The 18,464-nt window shown below is 33.5% G+C and overlaps 3 protein-coding genes across 4 annotated transcripts; 1 reads left to right on the top strand and 2 right to left on the bottom strand.

Moving 5' to 3' along the window:
- Positions 1-711: 711 nt before the first annotated feature.
- On the bottom strand, positions 712-3,740 carry LOC107609319 (trifunctional UDP-glucose 4,6-dehydratase/UDP-4-keto-6-deoxy-D-glucose 3,5-epimerase/UDP-4-keto-L-rhamnose-reductase RHM1). Its single transcript, XM_016311233.3, has 4 exons — positions 3,554-3,740; positions 2,857-3,281; positions 1,501-2,588; positions 712-1,420 (listed from the first exon to the last, which is right to left on the bottom strand). The coding sequence occupies exons 2-4, from the start codon at positions 3,269-3,271 to the stop codon at positions 974-976; spliced, it is 1,950 nt and encodes a 649-aa protein (XP_016166719.1). The 5' UTR covers positions 3,272-3,281; positions 3,554-3,740; the 3' UTR covers positions 712-973.
- Positions 3,741-6,345: 2,605 nt separating this feature from the next.
- On the top strand, positions 6,346-8,285 carry LOC107609817 (secretion-regulating guanine nucleotide exchange factor). 2 transcript variants are annotated; one of them, XM_016311856.3, is made up of 2 exons: positions 6,346-6,466; positions 6,757-8,285. In XM_016311856.3, the coding sequence occupies exons 1-2, from the start codon at positions 6,354-6,356 to the stop codon at positions 7,877-7,879; spliced, it is 1,236 nt and encodes a 411-aa protein (XP_016167342.1). In that variant the 5' UTR covers positions 6,346-6,353; the 3' UTR covers positions 7,880-8,285. The 2 variants fall into 2 exon arrangements, with proteins under 2 accessions (XP_016167342.1, XP_016167343.1); XM_016311857.3 differs by having other exon boundaries at positions 6,406-6,533.
- A 1,126-nt stretch (positions 8,286-9,411) lies between these two features.
- Positions 9,412-11,873, bottom strand: LOC107609237 (uncharacterized). The gene is made up of 3 exons (XM_016311119.3): positions 11,299-11,873; positions 10,062-11,118; positions 9,412-9,956 (listed from the first exon to the last, which is right to left on the bottom strand). The coding sequence occupies exons 1-3, from the start codon at positions 11,441-11,443 to the stop codon at positions 9,626-9,628; spliced, it is 1,533 nt and encodes a 510-aa protein (XP_016166605.1). The 5' UTR covers positions 11,444-11,873; the 3' UTR covers positions 9,412-9,625.
- Positions 11,874-18,464: the final 6,591 nt, after the last annotated feature.

An 18,464-nucleotide genomic window follows, 5' to 3' on the forward strand; every position in this document is an offset into this window, starting at 1 on the left:
ACCTCATGGTAGAATTATATTGAAGCTAAACGAAACTTTTTTGTATTCATATAAGATACTTTAAACTTTAAGAATCAAAACAGGATTACGTCCAAATGTAGAGATCAATTTAGTATTTTATCTTTTGTTTTTTTAATAACTAGTCAACTAGATAATATAATAGAAGTATATAGGAAGCAATATTTCTAGTATCATCTAATTGATTAAGGGTTGGTTTGATAAAGCTTTTTGGAGAGGTAAGCACAAACACCTCATTTTGCGTTTGGTAAATTAAAAAGTCCAAGTGCTTGTGATTGCAGCTTTTAAAAGTTAGGGATGTTTTTTAAAGTACCTAACAAGGAGCTTTTCAAAGTTGGCTTGTACTTTTTAAAATTTAAAAGTCTAATATAACCTCATATGTTAACTAATTTTCAAATTTAATGCTTGCATTTATGTCTATTATAGTATTTTTAAATTTTAAAAGCTATTTTACCAAACGCAATGGTTGTTGCTTGTGTTTATTGAAAGCTATTTTTAATTTAATTTACCAAACATAAATGCTACAATTTTTATAAAGCCATCTTTTAAAAGTTAGCCTTTATAAGCTACTTTTGAAAAGTAAAAGTTTTACCAAACCAAGTCTAAGTGATAGACAATTTCATTTTCTTTGTAATGATTTAAATGTATACAATGCATCATGAATTGAGAAAAAAAAAAACAGAGGAGAAAAAATTAAACCTCAAATGTAACATCTAGCTCACTTTTATTGCCTTGTCTGAAAAAATTCAGATGTTATTTTCATGAACAGTTAGAAAAATAATAAACAAAAAAAAGGACCATAAAGTAACTTACAAGACATAATGATACTTTAACAAAAATAAGAGTCCAATAATGAAAACTAAATGGAGAAAAAAAAAAAGAGCATAGATAGACACATTATTATTATTCATGTGTGTATAAATGTATCTGTGCATATTCATAATTGTGGCATTGATCAATGCAGTAAGCTTTTTGTCTTTGGCTCAAAGACATATTTAATCAAAGAATCTTTAACAGATAGGAGCTGAGGAAATTCCTTCTTCAATTTTGATGCATCAACTCCATTGGTGTATTGAGTAGAAAATTGAACCTCTTCTTTAGGTGTGAAATTATTCCACTTCAAACAAGGATCAATATAATCCTTGTACATCTCAAGAACCTCATTGCATGTCACAGTATCAGGATTTGTTAAGTCCCAAACACCCTTCAAATTCTTTTGTGCCATCTCAATTGAAATTGGAAGAAGTTCATCCAAAACAGTGATGCTAGCAGCAACATTAGCCACTTTATCAGATCTTGTCATCTTAGTGATGAAGTTTTGTGGATTGCTAAGATCAGAGGATACTGGAAATTGAATTTTGAGAATGCATACATTTCCATAATCCTTTAAAAGCTCTTCAACCTAACACCAAATTTAAAATGACTCACATGTATAATAGTATATTAGAATTATAAGCAGAATGCATAGTTTTTGGAACTCACCTTGGCTTGGGTTTTAGAGTAGAAAGAATCATTAGAATTTGGTTTATCTTCAAAGTTACCACCAAAGACATAATTCATCATGGGAAGATCATAATCATTGCAGACATCTGCTAAGGTTAGCACACCAACAACATCAGCACCAATAGTTTCTGTTTTGTTAGCCTCAAACCACTTCAAATTCAATGCACTAGTGATGACACCATTAACATTAAAAACATGAGTTGGCTTAATAGTTTCAATATCAACCAAGATTTGTGACCTATCTTCTAAATTCCCCTTTCCAAACTCAAAGGGTATCCCTTGATTCTCACAAACTTTCCCAAGAAGTCCTCCAATCCATCCTCCACCACCATATATCAAGAACTTCATATTGTTCCTTGCATTTGGAACCACCATTTTGCTCTGATTAGAATTGTTCATAATAACAACATTAGAAGCATTATCTTGGCCATTGTTCTTGTCAACTCCAGGCATAGTTAACATTCTTGGATGAGGAATCAAAGCACCAGAAACATCACCCCACCAATCAGGATTCTTAACATACCAATCCATTGTTTTTCTTAGTCCTTCTTCCCAAGTTGTTCTCTCAAACCATCCCAAACTCTTCAACTTCTGATCATCCAAATAGTACCTTTGATCATTGAAAGGCCTATTCTCAACAAACTTGATTTGTGTATCAGGATCCAAAGAGAACAAGTTGCATATATTCCTTGCAACATCAATCACTCTTCTCTCCTTCTTTGTACCAATGTTGTAAACATGTCCTACTTCACCTCTATGGAGAATGACCTCAAAGGCCTCAGCAACATCTTCACAATACAGATAGCTTCTCACATTTGATCCATCTCCATGAATTGGTAGTGGCTTTCCATTCATGGCTAAGAGCAAGAACTTTGGAATCAGCTTCTCTGGGAACTGGTTAGGGCCATAGACATTGTTCCCTCTTGTTGTTATAACAGGTAAACCATAGGATCTACCATAAGCCATTACCAGCATTTCAGCACCAGCTTTTGTTGCTGAATATGGATTTGTAGGTAGAAGTTGACATGCCTCATGGTTTCCTACAACTGCATCCTCATCTGTCTCACCTAAGTTGCACAAATACCATTACAAGTATTAAATACAATTGAGACATGTATTGGATACAATTTAGTGTAACATCAAAACTTCAAGATTATAAAATAATTGAGTCTCTCATTTTATAAACACTTCACTCTTTCTTATTTTCTTCGATATGAGACTAATTTCATGCACTCTTCAAACTTAACTTGCAACATTAACAATAGCAGTATTTGATGCATATATGCATATGTGAGTAAAAAGTAAGTATTTGTGCATGGTAGTGTTAGTTCTCACCATAAACTTCATCTGTGCTGACATGGATGAACCTCTTAACTTGTCCACCACTAACTTTGCAAGCTTCCAAGAGAACATGAGTTCCATAGATGTTGTTCTGAGTGAACTGAAAGCTGTTGCCAAAGGAGTTATCAACATGAGTCTGTGCTGCAAAGTGCATTATGGTATCAATGGACTCAGTGAGAAGAATGTAGTTAACAATGTCAGCACTGCATATATCTCCCTTGATGAACTTGAAACTTGAAGAACATCTTGATGGAAGCAGGTTCTTCAGATTTGAACAGTAATCAAGCTTGTCAAGAACAACAACCTTGTAATCAGGGTAGTTTCTTATTAGCCTGTTGCATACGTGTGATGCAATGAAACCAGCTGCTCCAGTTATCAGAATGTTCTTTGGATTGTATCTTGTTGCCATTATTATTTCTCTGCACAAATTTTGCATCATGTAACAAAATGAATTTCTAGTCAAATCAAATAAATAAAAGAAGATGCTAATCTTATGCTTTTATTGAATTCACATTATACCATACTCTACTTTTTCCTAGGGAAACATTCACGGAAAAAGTTGCATAAAGTTACATAAATAAATGAATATATGTACTTAGAAATATATTTAAATGCATGTGATTATTTAAATAAGAGTTGAAATACAATTGATGTAAATAATTTTCACAAGAAAAAATTCAGATTAACTTACATAAGGTTCTGAAGATTAAAGATGGAGAAATGGCTTTGAGGGTGAGAAGGGAAATTAAAGATGGAAAATTGAAAATCTATGAGGGAGTGAGTTGGTGGAAATGCAGTTACAATGTTCCCTATTTATATTTTTCATTATTATTGTGTGCATGCCTCTCATAGTCTCATGGAACACGAGACATTCATTTATTATTTATTATTTATCATTATTAAATTATGAGATTTTGGCCACAATTTTTTTCCATCTTTGGTGCAGACCAATGATATATATTTTGCTCTAAATAATAATAATGGAAAAGGGCATGCTCTTCATGAAACTAATTATTGTGTTGAATGTTGATTATAGTTAACTATCAAATATTAATGTGTAATTAATATAAAAATATAAAATAGTTTCAATGACGTCATTCCTTTGATGTCTCGTGTTGCCCGTGGCTAATGAATCATTATCAAGCATTCATCACAAATTACTATTACTATATGATAGCTGATAATTAAATATTTGAAATGTGTTAATAATGTTAATCAAACTTTTAAGTTAGTTGCATCATTGTTATTTACTTATTGTTTATTTCTATCATTCTCAACTCCGATATCATAGATAGATCTTTGCTCATTTTTATGATTATTGCTCTGGTACAAGTACATGAAAGATATGATGATATTCTTTTTTTTTCTTTTAATTTAGATTTAATTATTTCTTATGTCCTTATAAGATGCTTGTCCACTCCTTAATACTAATGATTGATTATTCTTGTGAATGAAGGATTACGTTGCTAATACATGATGAATTGGAATCAAATTATTTAAGGAATATTTTTACCTATTTTTAATAGGGTATTACTTTATCAAAGTTTATCCAAATAAGTTCAACACCAACAAAAACCACTCACATTAAAAAAGCGCCATTATACGTGCTTTTTCCCAAATTGCTTTCAATTAAATATTAATGATTTTTCAATATCCTAATAGATAGTAATTAATATTTGCGGTTAAAAGCTATATTTTTAAGCTTATATTTTTAAATTTATAGTTGTAAATAAATATTAAACCAATAAACATTGGCATAAGTGATAAAAATTAAAAGAAAGTATCAACACTAAATATAAGTTCAAAACATTTACTTAAATTGAAAAAATTAATAAAATAAAAAATATAAATAAATTATTTTTAAATAACTACAAGTCATTAAAAAAATAAAAATAACAAATGAAAATAGTGACCGATAGTAAATTACAAAATGTAAATTGAAATAAAATATATATTAAATATCATGATTGTTATATATCCAAGTATTTTTTTATTTAAGTTTATCCAAGTAGGTCCAACACCAACAAAAATCACTCTCATTAAAAGAGCATGTTATACGCACTTTTTCTTCTTTTCCTCCCTGCACTTTTTCTTCTTCTTCTTCTTTCAAATACATGCATACGTCCTCTTCTTCTTCTTTTAAATTCACGCATACATCCTCCTCTTCGTCCACACTCTTCTCCTCTTCCTCCTCCTCTTCTTCGTCTTCTTCTCCTCTTTCGTTATCGTCATCACCAACAACACCAACATTTTGCTAATGGATTATTTTTTCAATCGAATTGAATGGAATGCAGTTGCTAAATTGAATTGAATTGAATGGACGCAGGTGTTCTGAATTGAATTGTTTCATCTTAATGACGTGTTCGGTTCATTGTGCAGAAAGCTGTTTTAAATTTGATTTTATATAATGGATAATGTTCCGTTCATTTAGTATTATATAATTGTTTCACTTTAATGATGTATTCGGTTCATTATACAGAAAGCTGTTTTGAATTTAATTTTATATAATGGATAATGTTCCGTTCATTTAGTATTATACAATTGTTTCACCGTAATGACGTGTTCGGTTCATTATGTAGAAAGCTGTTTTGAATTTGATTTTATATAATGGATAATATTTCGTTCATTTAGTACTATACAATTGTTTCACTTTAATAACATGTTCGGTTCATTATGAATTGAATTGAATTGTTTTGAATTGAATGGATGCAGATGTTCTGAATTGAATTGATAATCTCTAAAAGGAGGAGAAGAAGGAAAAAAGAAAAACCTGTGCAAATTTGAAAGAAGAAGTCTGCGTGTGCTTCGTTGAAAGAAGAAGAAGAAAGAGGAGGAGAAGAAGAACCTGCACAAATTTGCAAAAAAAAAGAAGAAGAAATACGAGGAGAAAGAGAAGGAGAAGGAAAAGGAAACGGAGAATGAGAAGGAGAAGAGCGCATGATTTGAAAAGTTGTTACAACAACGATGAATTTGGATAAGAATTTTGTTTGGACGTAGAGTTTTATTCTTTTTAATATTGATTTTTTTTATTATATCATTCTCATATTTATTATTATTGACGTAAATAACATAATTCTTTGTACACCTAAAAATACAATAACATAATTCTTTTATTCTTATAATTACTACTACAAAAAATTACACCATATATTAGCATATAATAGAATTACCTATAAAAACTTATTTTATCTAAAGTCTAAACAATCTCCATTTAGTTTGAGATGAAAGAAAGGGAAAAAAAAAAGATTTTTAATTTTTTTTTATATTGGAGCGGGACTAAAACGCCCTTTTAATTTATTAAATGGGCCTCCTACAAGGACATCATTATATATTTTGGAAACTAAGGATACCAATTTTAAGTGGCCAATAAATGTGAGTGAAAGCCCAATTGTTTTGTCCAGAATGGACCCAAGCCCATGATCATTTTGTAACTGTAAGTCTGTAACTCTGACCCAAAAAAAAAAAACTGTTGAGTCTGTAACAGTAACATCATGAAACACCTGAATGCAGTTTCTTTCACATCAGATTCAACGCTCCCAACTCAACTCACAACTCAACATTCAACAACACCAATCAAATATTCAGTTCCGCCACATGATTCCATGTAATTATGTTACTACTCTCTCTTTCTTTCTGATCTGAATGCTGCAAGAAATTCACTATGTGTTAGTGTTAGTACCCCTTTATTATGGATTTACATATATTCTGCAACAAAATTTTGGTGAAAAATCCTTTGTTTTAATTTTTTTTATGTATGCTATTAAAATAGTAGGTTTTTACTTGAATTAATGTATGACACTGTCTATAGCTGAAGAAGATTTGTGAAAAAATTAAGCAAAGTAAGCTCATTTTTGGGTATCTGTTTTCTGTTGCTTTGTTTTTTTGTAAATTCAGTGTGAAGACTTCATCACCTTGTGGCATCATGATGAAGCGTGGTTACAAATCCAAGTCATGGAATGGTTCTCAGAATTGCAGGGTTCCTTTGCTTGTCATTTCTCTTGGATTGATGCTGATGCTAGTGTTAGTGATTGTTTTTGTAGTGCTTCAGAACGATGATGGAAAACCTAATTTAGCTCATGAAATTAATGATGGCCAGAAAACAAGTTCAGCTTCTGAAATACCTCAACAAAAGTGGAATAACTTTGACTCGGTGGTGAAATTGAAGCCAACAAGAGAGACTAGGAATGGAACAGATGTGATTTGGCAAGTGCCTGAAGCACCTAAAGGTGTTCTCTTTCTGGCACATGGATGCGATGGCCGTGCCGTTAACTTTTGGGACCGATCCCCTCAGTGCCCTGATTGCGTTGGTTTGCCCGAAGAACGGCTGCTTGTTCTTAACGCCCTTGCTCGGGGTTTTGCCGTGATCACCATTTCGAGTGCTGGAAGATGTTGGGCTTATAATGGTGTGGAAAAGTTTGTAGTCAAAGACATTATCAAATGGTTTGTTGGTAAAGAGAAGCTTCAGAAACTTCCCCTGGTGGCTCTTGGTGCTTCGTCTGGGGGATATTTTGTATCATTGCTTCCAACCATTATGAAGTTTAATAGTATTGTCCTCATGATTGCTGAGGGAATGTTTGAGAAATTTGATGTTGAAGAAAACTACCCGCCTACCCTATTCGTTCACATGCCAAAGGATCTGTATAGGCAGCAGAAAATAGATGAATATGTGGAGATTTTGAAAGAGAAAGGGATTGCTGCTGATGTTGTTGAATGCATGGAGCTCCCATTATCACCAAACTTTTTAGCAGATAGAGTTCCAGGTCTTGATCAAAGCCTTTCCCGAAGGTTATTCGAATTCTTTCACAAAGAGGGATTTATTGATCGCAATGGATATATGAAGAAAGACGGCCGGGTAACAAAATGGAGAAAGGTACTTCAGGAGAAGAAAAATTTCTTGGTGGATAAGCATCTTGTACCTCATATCCAGGAGGAGCTAAACCTTGCATTTGCATATCATGAGATGACTAGTGTGCACTCAGATAAAATCTTCAAGTGGTTTGAATCTCATATGAGCTGAATAGACCTGAATTGCGACGCGCTCTCGTGTTTAAATTGCTAATGCTATCTCCTGAAAAATGAAAAATGTATCCAATCCAAAGGGCTGAAATTTTCTAATTGGGTGTCACTGTCTGAAGTTATCAGTTTGAAAGGTATGCCTTTGAAATTCAGAAAAATCAGTCGTTAGATTGGTGTAGCCAATGCACTTAACCCACTTCTTGTAGCTTAATATATGACAAAATGAAATTTAGGAAGAAAATTTTGTCTTGTTGATTTGAAATAAGAAGATAGCTTTAATGTAGGAGGAGAGAGTAATACGAAGCTACTCTTAGTCTCTTAGTAGAGGATGTATGACTTTCTTTATTGATTCAGAAAAAAAAGGAAAAAAAAAATATACACAGAAGTGCTCTTATGTTATCTATATTGTTAACTCAGCTTCATATTTGCCTACATGCTTGAAATTTTCAAGCTCCAAGTCACCCGTTAATTATTCAACAAAATAAATAATCAATTAAACATAAACCTTTCTATATCTGGCTATTAGACATTAATTTTAAGCAAGCAGATCAATTCATTTATTATTCCAAGTGTTTTAACAGACTGAGATTTTGATGATTTATATTTGCATTACTTGTTTGACATCAGAAGCTTTTAAAAAAAAGGGGGGTCTCTTGTGTTCTTGGATTCCTTCTTAATTTTTTTGTGGTTCTCCTAAATAATTATTGCTTTATTGTGATGTGAACCTGCAGTGGTAATGGACCCTTCCTTAGTTAATATCTTACTCATATTTGGAAAATTGGTAACTTGAAGACAATTGTTGGTGGTGTCCTTGTTTTTCTTTTTAAATGATACTTTCGACTTTTCTATTGAAGACTGCCTTTTATTTATAGGGCTTAGCTACCCTTATAAATTTGCTCTGAACCAAACGACAGCCTTGTACATTTCCTGTTCAGGGTACATAAATGGGCAATGTAGCTGTTCAATGTCTCTAGTGCCACACTACATGACTCAGAACTTTCCATTTCATATAAGGGCACCCCATCTAGCATCTTGGTCCATTTGTTTTTAATTGCTTTTTGTGTATATGTTGACAACAAAACCATTTTCTTGGATTTCATTAGGATACAATCATGTAGGATGGACCTTGCACATATTTTCTTGGGGCACACTCAATCATGCTAATCACTTGAATGCTATTGATATAGTATGAACAAGTGTCATGTCTTGAGTATGGATGGTTCATTATTACCCTATTTAGATAATCAATTCATTTTGAAAGGTTATATGTCCATTTATGTTGAATCCTCTCATTCAATGAGAAAACTTCCATGTTTCAACTACCAAATACTAATAATTAATACTTGCAGATCCCCATTATTTTTCACTCGTCTATTTTTTTCTTTTTGGCACCTTCTATTGTGTAATAGAATAATCCTTAGTTTTTTTTGGTGAACGATATTATAGAATTCTGGCATTTGAAGTGATAGTTCTGTAATTATAAGTACTTCATATATAGGACTTCATACTTGAATCTTCTGAATGGATCTTGAATTATCAAAATAACTATATATTAACTTTTATTCAAATATAATAAAACCATAATAGCTAACATTAAATTCTAAAGTACCTTGATATCATCCATCTTAAGGTAAATTCACACATGATAATTGATAAGTACCTAAATAACACACTCTTAACAGAAACTTTAGATATAATAATGCTCTTAACTCGATAAACTACTAACACACAAACCAAGTTAATTATATCATGTCCGAGGCTTCATTTTCCCCTCATTGGCCATCCTGAATAGGTTGGCTTGTGCTTCTGCTGCCTTGTTTGAGATAAGTGATGCTGCAAATCTGTCTCTGACTTGTGCTGTTGTGTAAGGGAACTTGTTGTTCACCAAGGAGTTGAGGAAAGAAGCTGTCCCTTCTCTGTAGAGTGCTCCAAACCCATCAGTTCTTGTGTTGGAAAGTGCTTGTGGCAAGGTCAGACCTGTACCGAGCCCGGGCATGCTGGTGACACCGAATGCATTCCCTAAGGAGCCCCACCAGCCAAGCAATCCCCAGATGATTCCGGGGTGAGTCCTCCAGTAGCTGCAGTTTAGAGAAAAAAAGGACTTAACAGGTTGCATAACAGTGTTGCAATATATAATAGCATGAAAGTTGGTGTAGTGTACTAGTGTAGTGAAAGGAACTTACTTGCATGTACCCGTGAAGGGAGATGGGGCAGGAATGTAGGGTGGGGTTGGATTGGTTCCTGGATCAATTGGTGTTGGAGGGCTATTTCCTCCATAAGTTGGTGGAGAGCCTCCATAAGTTGGTGGGGAGTTATAGTAACCACCACCTGAGGGTGGGTTTGATGGTGCATCTGGAGTTAAAGGTGTTGGAGTAGAAGGTTCCTGTGGTGGTGATCCATAGTATCCACCACCTCCGGAGGGAGGGTTTGATGGTGCATCTGGAGTTAAGGGCGTTGGAGTAGAAGGTTCTTGTGGTGGTGATCCATAGTAACCACCACCACCTGAGGGAGGGCTTGATGGTGCATCTGGAGATAAAGGTGTTTCTGGAGTAGTGGGTGTTGTTGGAGAAGGTTCATCAGGTGGTGATCCATAGTAGCCACCACCTCCTGAGGGAGGGCTTGATGGTGCATCTGGAGATAAGGGTGTTTCTGGAGTAGTGGGTGTTGTTGGAGATGATCCTTCAGGTGGTGATCCACAATTGCCACCTGAGGGTGGCGATGGCGTTGGATTATAACTTCCACTACCACTACCTGAGGGTGGTGATGGGGTTGGATTGTAGCTTCCACCACCACCTGAGGGTGGTGATGGGGTTGGATTGTAGCTTCCACCACCACCTGAGGGAGGGCTTGATGGTGTGTCTGGAGTTGAGGGTGTTGATGGAGAAGGTTCATCAGGTGGTGATCCATAGTAGCCACCACCTCCTGAGGGAGGGTTTGATGGTGTTGTTGGAGATGATCCCTCTGGTGGTGATCCACAATTGCCACCTGAGGGTGGTGATGGGGTTGGATTATAACTTCCACTTCCGCTTCCACTACCAGAGGGTGGTGAAGGGCTTGGGCTGCAGCTTCCACCACCTGAGGGTGATGAGGGGCTTGGATTGTAGCTTCCACCACCTGAAGGTGGTGATGGGGTTGGGTTGTAGCTTCCACCACCCCCAGAGCTTCCACTACCTCCGTGAGAGGGTGTTGAGCTTCCACATCCAGAGCCATGATGATGAGAATGGTGACCATGGTGTGAGCCTTCAAAAGAAATAGAAAACATGAGCCTTCATGAAAAAGAAATGAAAAACATAGTATGCATGCTATTAGGTGAGAGTAAGATATAAAATTGCTTCATGTTAGCCTATGATCCTATAAATAATATGTACTACTTTGCGTGAATAATGATGTATAATAGATATTTTAAGTTAGAGAAATTACATAGAGAGGTGGATACACCCTTTTTGGGAGCCTTATTGTGGCCTTCAACAGTGGTGGATATTACAGGAATGACAAGGTGCTGAGAAAGCAAAGCCAGCAATGTTAACATGGTAAGTAAACCATGATAACTTCTTTTCCTCTCCATTATCACTGACTGGTGACTGCCAAGATGGAACACTCTAGCTTAGAGATTTTGAAATGCTTTGGAGATGGAGAGGGGAGTGGACAGCACATATAAACAAGTTCAGAGAAGGAAGTAAATATTAGCAGGTGAGATTGGTTTGCGGGTTAGTTGATCTTTTGCAGGGTGCATTTACTACACTATTTACTACTTCATGCCATAATGCATATATTTCCAAAATTTCCAACATTTACTTAGAAACAGATGATTAATTAAGTTTAACATAAACCTATACTCTCTCTCTCTCTTTAAGTCCTATTTCTTTCCTGTTGATCTCTAACACTGCATTCGGATTGTGTGCGAAAATTGTTCATTTGCTTTTTCTAGATAACTTTGATGCTCCAATGGGATAAATCATGAAACTAATTGCAGGTATCCTCCATTTACTTTGATTACTCAATTTTATTATTATGAAAGTTGAGTTAAAAGTCCAAAAAAGAAAAAGGAAAGAAAGAAAGTTAATCTATTTTTGAATTGATTGAAAAACATGGAATATAATTGAATAAATTACGCTCATGATCTGATGTTATGTGATATTACACACTACATACTCAGTGTCATGTTTATAAAGGAAGTGCAACATTTCTCAAGAGTAACCCCACAAAAAATGTTCTTTAAAGATTTAGTTGCTGAAAGAAATACCCTCCAGAGATTTAAAAGACAAAAATATCCTCAAAAAGTTTTAAAGCCGTGACAAAAGTGTCCTGACATAAAGTAAGTATGTATCTGTTTTTACTTTGCGTCGAGACACTTTGTCACGTTTTTAAAATTTTTTAGGATATCTTTGTTGTTTTCATTTTTGAGGGGTATTTTTGTTAACTAAATTTTTGGAGGATATTTTTAATAATATACTCTTTCATAAAGTATAAGGGTGTCAACTACCTTATAACCTAAATATCAGGGAGGTTAGTGTACTATTTATAATTGGGAGTATCATATGTAATTTTGCCTAACCACATGAAATGATAGTATAATTTATTTTAAATTTTGCTTGGGCTTAAAATAAGATGAAATGGATTGGTATTTGATGAAATTCATTCCATTCCATTTTATTCAATAATCTTATCTTTTAGACCTCTAATTTGACTGAAATGGGAGGCAATTGGTTGAATCAACTTAAAATGGTTATACCATTCCATCTTTTGTTGTATTTTCAGACAATGAGATGAAAACTTCTCTTCAAATCAGTTTTTTATTTTTTATATGAAAAAAAATAAAATGCTTGGTGTTGCATACTCTTTCTTCCTCAATTAGATTAGGGTGCCCTCTTAAACATGATTTCAGAGACTTGGCATCTTAATCTCCCAACCCTACATTTATGGGGATTGATGGAGACATGTCCCAGAAACGATTTGTCAATGGCCATAAATGATCTTCTCAGAAATTGCTTGCTTGATCAACATAAGATCTATATGCATTGCACCCTGCATTTATATATAGATATGTCAAAGTTCATAGTATCAAGGTTATTAAATTCAAGAGTTCATCTGAACTCATAGTTTAAGTATATTTGAATAGTAAAACACACCCATAAGCTCTATTTAGAGATCTAAACTTGTAAATTAGCAACGATGGTATAATGTGGAAGCTTGGTGTAATCAAAACCGATAATTTTTTTTTTTTTTTTACATAGTATTCCCCAACTCGACAGGTTAATAACTAATCAACTGCAGATCAGAACTCTATTTAAGGGTCTGCAACTGGACAAGGAGTTGCTACATACACAGTGCAGGATTTGAATTCCCTGACATATCAATTTGATTTGCCAATTTGCATCCTACATGTTCTTTTTTTTCTGTTTATATCTATTTTTCTCACCTTGGAACTTCTGGTTTAGAAAGAAGGCCTTCCAAAGATTAATATGTATTATTTTCTGTTTAGGTCACACAACTAGTAATCTTATTCACTCAAATCTAGTTTTTCCCCTTAATATCTTAATCTTATAATTAAAATTTTTTGATACCATTACTCAAGACAATTTTAGCATGCAAATTCAAATACTTAATTAGCTATCAGTTCTTTCTAATAAGCACATGACATCAATATTAAGATAAAGCAATTCAAAGTGGGAAAAAGCTACAAGAGAAAAGGGACCCAAATATCTGAAGTTACAATTGTGAGGGAGTTATTACTGTGACAGAGGGTAGTTGAGGCTGAACAATAATGTTGCTATGGTAGTGAATGTGGATTGCTTTATTTTTCTTTTCCCTTAAAGGATTATGAAGTGTCATCACATTGGATATGTGGAATAAATCAAATGGTTACTTTGGTGTGTCGGTTTCAGTGATTTGTCCATAACCACGTGGTATTTTAAGTTGCTTAAGTTCTTGCATTATACATCAAGTATGATTATGGGGACCTTAGTTGATTGCTCATGCAATTTTGAGACTTGAATAGTGATTAAGTGAAAGCATTTTTCAAAGTGACAACTCCAGAATTTAAACTACAATTGTGTCAGCAGCTATGAACTGATGGTTTGAATACTTATAATAAATTTACATTCATTTTCAGTTTGCAAGGTTTCAATTGTCCTAGCAGAAAATTCATGGAGGGTCCTAAATGCAATTATTTTACTAGTATAAATAAATGACAGTGTACCCATAACAGTAGAACACAACTGGGTTTCAAGCTGTCTATATGGACAGGCAGAAGGTTATTATACTTATTTTACACGAGATACCATATCAACTTATTTTAAATAATAAATGAGTCGATATGGTGTCGTGTAAAATAAGTACACTAAATATTTCTCTTGTAACACATGAGAAAATTTATTTTTGGTAATTATTCTATGTAAAGAACTGGAAACTCTGCCAATACTGCTGCTTTAAGCCTTACTCACATCCACAGATTCTGAATGTTTTTGCCTTTTTTTTGAAAAGGGTGCTTTGGTACTTTTCTCTGGGATTCTCTGTTGATCCTTCAAATGTCATAAGATATTTACCATAAGATATTTTTTTTTTACCATACCATGCACCTTAAATTGAAAAGTTGCATGTAGCAAGCATTATTTAATAAAAAGGAAAACATTGACCTATTGGTTATTTTTCTCTGATCCTGTATGTTGTTTCAACCAACTTTACAACTGAATCATGTCAAGATAAACTTTTTAAGCAAAACCCAGAAAGCTTTTGAGGTGTTTGTTAATAAAGGTGCTACCTTTGCAATAGCACAAGTGTTGTATTGCTGCATCCGGTAGAGAAGCTGAGGATAGCTTTTAATATAAAATATTGATATTGATTGTTTTTCTCGATTTTGCATGTTATGATGTATTTTATTAATTTGTTAAAAAAATTAATATTCATTTTTTTTTACCAAAATTTAACTCTTCATCATAACATTATGAACCTTAGGCTTTCTAAAAATTGTATACTCTGTTAGGTTTTTTAGTAAGATGATACTTTGATTTTAGCTTTTTGAAGGGACTTGCCATAAAAAATAACTTGTTTTACAAGGACCACCTCTTAAATAATGAATTATACACGCAATAATACAGTAAATATTAATGCGCTTTAAAGAAATTAAGGAGTGTAATTCTCTCTAAAACTTAACTTGTTAAATAATGAGAAACAAAAAAATTAACCTTAAATTTTAATCATTCATATTAAATATAATAAATAGAGAACTAAGATTTGTTTAATAAACATAAAGTGCAACACTCTTTACTTAATAAATAGCGTTTAAGAATGGGCCAATAATAACACAGTATTTGTGTGTTAATGTATAAATCATATTATAGTTTATTGACAAAATGTTCCCTCAATAATTTAATAATCTCTTGTTCATGGTACTGAAAAAATATCATAATAATATTTCATTTTAGTTTTAAATAAATGATCATTTTTTAGTTGTTGACAAAAAATAATTGAGTAAATTTGTTGAACAAAATCAATTTTCACGTTGAAAATATTATCTTGCTCTCACATAGTAAATAAACTTATGCTAAATAGGAGTGTAAAAAAATTCTAAAAATTACAGCACTAGTTTGATTTGTATTAGTGACATAAGAAAAAACTGCCACTACTACATATGATGACAATGTTTAAATAAAACTGCATTGAATGCAAACATTTAAGAGCTATTGACATTACATGCATGCAGACACTATGATTCATTCATGTGTGTGTTCTTTACAAAGCTTTGCCACTTGCATTGACACATTCACCCAATTTGCCATATCCTCCGGTGGTTACCATAATCTGAACTTTCCCATGTGAAGTTCTTGTGATAGGATGAACCAACTTAAAATACCAAAGTTGTTAATTGAATTTATTTTTCTTTCTTAGTTTAATTAATTAATTTATATATTTACCATAAAGAATATAATAGTAGTTGCCAAGTATGAAATTCTACTACTATTGGTTCTTGGTTGCACTTCTTTTATGGAGCCAGCTCATTATTGCTACAAGAAACATGTTACCCTATCAGTAAAATCATATTAAAAAATAGGGACATAATTCTGTTAATTTAAATTATTTGTTCTTCTTGATTATTGTATACGGCCTCTTTTCTTCCCATAATTTCACTATAATCCAACAAGATTGATCTTCATTTTAGTAGCTTCTAAGATGACACCAAATATTGATCTTGATTTTAATTTATGATAATAAGATTATTAAAAATTTGTATAAATACGAAAAATTAGTCACTAAATAAATTACTATATATTTGTGTATATTTTATATATGTTATTTCATATTTTTTTTTATAAAGTAATTAGCTATTAGAATATAATCAAATATTTCAAGCAAAATAATCAAATATGTCATTATAGAATAATTAAACATTTCCATGAATACCAAATATAAAATTATATATATATATATATATATATATATATATATATAGGTGTTATCTATGGTGGCTTCATTAATTTGGTGACTATGGTGGCTAAGATCCAGCAACCAATCCAAACTTGACATGTGGAATGTTTGAAATTATGAGAAGAAGAATTTGACTAGATGTAATAACCGTAAATGCATTAATGAAGTAAGGTAAAAATTTTGAATCAATAAACAACTACTAATTAACATTTTGAGGAGCTTAGTAATTCTTTATGAAATTCCAAAAACCAAAAATACAAAAATTGGATAAACTCAATAAATTGAAAAATCCTCGATTCCAATTTCCAACAATAGAGGGTGTAGTTTTATGAAGTCTGAAAAAACTAGAATTCTGTTTGTAATTAGTGGGTAAAAATTAGAAGGCACTCGTCGCTCGCCTCACCTGCAGCTTTTGGCAGCCAGTTGTTCTCCGAATTCGCTTCCGGGAGTAGTAGGGGAGATCCTCGTCGGTGTTGAAGGTGAGAGGAAGAGCTGATTTCTCCATGGCCATTGAAGGTGAGAGGGATAGGTGGAGTCTCCGTTGGCGTTGAAGGTGAGAGGTGTAGCCGAGGTTCTCGTCGGCTGTGAAAGGGTGTGATCCTGAGAGGGGCATTGGAAATCTTCTCGGCGTTGAAGGTGTGCAAAGTCAACAACACTGTCTTCAACCAAGCACAAAACCGCTTTCTTCCTTTTCGTCATAAATTATCAACCCATTATCCACACCATCGACTTCCAGATGAGGTCATACCTATTAGTACTAAGCATACATCAATCCACACATAAACAACCGATTATTGCATTTTTTCCAATATCAACAACTTCATTATACCCCATCTTGGCACCGGCCAGCGATTACTTCAATCCTTTAAAATTATCGGAACTAATTGACATTTCTAACATTGAGAGATCACTCTATTTACAATATTATTTGCATAGTAATAAAGAAAAATATTACTTTGCTTAGTATCTAAACTAAGTTAATGAGGATAAAATAGAATACACTTGTCATCTTTTTATTGGAAGTGCATTTCATATATATATATATATATAATATAGGCATGATTCTGAAAACCAAATCGCAGTGCCTGATTTAAGGGAGTTATTAGAAACTGGCTATTAAATTAGTTCAGTTCATGGCAAATTACAGTTGCGAGTAAAATAGTTAAAAATTGAAAAAAGTTTGGTAAAAAAATAGTAAACTGATTGAACTGGTTTATTTTTTTAATAGTTAATCAAACAACAACAATAAAACTTTGTCTCACTAGGTGGGGTCGGCTACATGAATCAAACGATGTTATTGAGCTCTATTATGTATCATGTCTATAGAAAGACCATTTACATGTAGATCTCGTTTGACTACCTCATGGATGGTCTTCTTAGGTCTTCCTCTACCTTTCACCCCTTATCCATCTTCCATCCTATCCACCCTCATGACTGGGTGTTCTGTCGGTCTTCTTCTCACATGTCCAAAACACCTGAGCCGCGATTCTACCATCTTTTTCACAATAGATGCTACTCCAACTCTCTCTCTTAAATCTTCATTCCTTATTCTATCCAATCGCGTATGACCACTCATCCATCTCAACATCTTCATCTCTGCCACACTTAGATTATGTTCGTGCTCCCTTTTGGCCGGCCAACACTCTGTACCATAAAGTATAGCCAGTCTGATAGCAGTGCGATAGAATTTACCTTTAAGTTTTAAAGACACTTTTTTGTCACATATAAAACCAGATGCACTCCACCATTTTGACCAATCTGCTTGGATCCTATGATTTACATCCTATTCAATCTCTTCATTATCTTATATGATGCACCTAAGATACTTAAAACTCTTCACTTTTCGTAGAATATTATCTCCAATCTTCATCTTTATATTAGGGTTTTTCCTCCGCAAGTCAAACTTACATTTCATATATTCCATCTTACTACGGCTTATGCGCAGACCATACACTTCTAGAGCTTCTCTCCATAACTCCAACTTCTTATTTAGGTAGGTCTTCCATTGACTCTCCCATAAGGACGATATTATCGGCAAAAAGCATGCACCATGGTACAGGTTCTTGGATATACTCTGTGAGTTCCTCCAAGACTAATGTGAAAAGGTATGGACTTAAGGATGATCCTTAGTGTAATCCTATACTAATAAAAAATTCCTCTGT

The sequence above is a fragment of the Arachis ipaensis genome, chromosome B7 (genome assembly GCF_059453495.1).
Source record: "Arachis ipaensis isolate K30076 ecotype BB chromosome B7, ASM5945349v1, whole genome shotgun sequence".
NCBI classification, from domain to species: domain Eukaryota; kingdom Viridiplantae; phylum Streptophyta; class Magnoliopsida; order Fabales; family Fabaceae; genus Arachis; species Arachis ipaensis.

Coding starts and splice junctions, on each gene's coding strand:
- LOC107609319 (XM_016311233.3), bottom strand. CDS start 3,271: ATGGCAACAAGATACAATCCAAAGAACATTCTGATAACTGGAGCAGCT. Junction 2,589..2,856: donor CAGCACAGATGAAGTTTATG/GTGAGAACTAAC, acceptor TGTGCAACTTAG/GTGAGACAGATGAGGATGCA. Junction 1,421..1,500: donor ACTCTAAAACCCAAGCCAAG/GTGAGTTCCAAA, acceptor ATTTGGTGTTAG/GTTGAAGAGCTTTTAAAGGA.
- LOC107609817 (XM_016311856.3), top strand. CDS start 6,354: ATGAAACACCTGAATGCAGTTTCTTTCACATCAGATTCAACGCTCCCA. Junction 6,467..6,756: donor GTTCCGCCACATGATTCCAT/GTAATTATGTTA, acceptor TTGTAAATTCAG/TGTGAAGACTTCATCACCTT.
- LOC107609237 (XM_016311119.3), bottom strand. CDS start 11,443: ATGGAGAGGAAAAGAAGTTATCATGGTTTACTTACCATGTTAACATTG. Junction 11,119..11,298: donor GGGTGTATCCACCTCTCTAT/GTAATTTCTCTA, acceptor TTTCTTTTGAAG/GCTCACACCATGGTCACCAT. Junction 9,957..10,061: donor CCCTTCACGGGTACATGCAA/GTAAGTTCCTTT, acceptor TCTAAACTGCAG/CTACTGGAGGACTCACCCCG.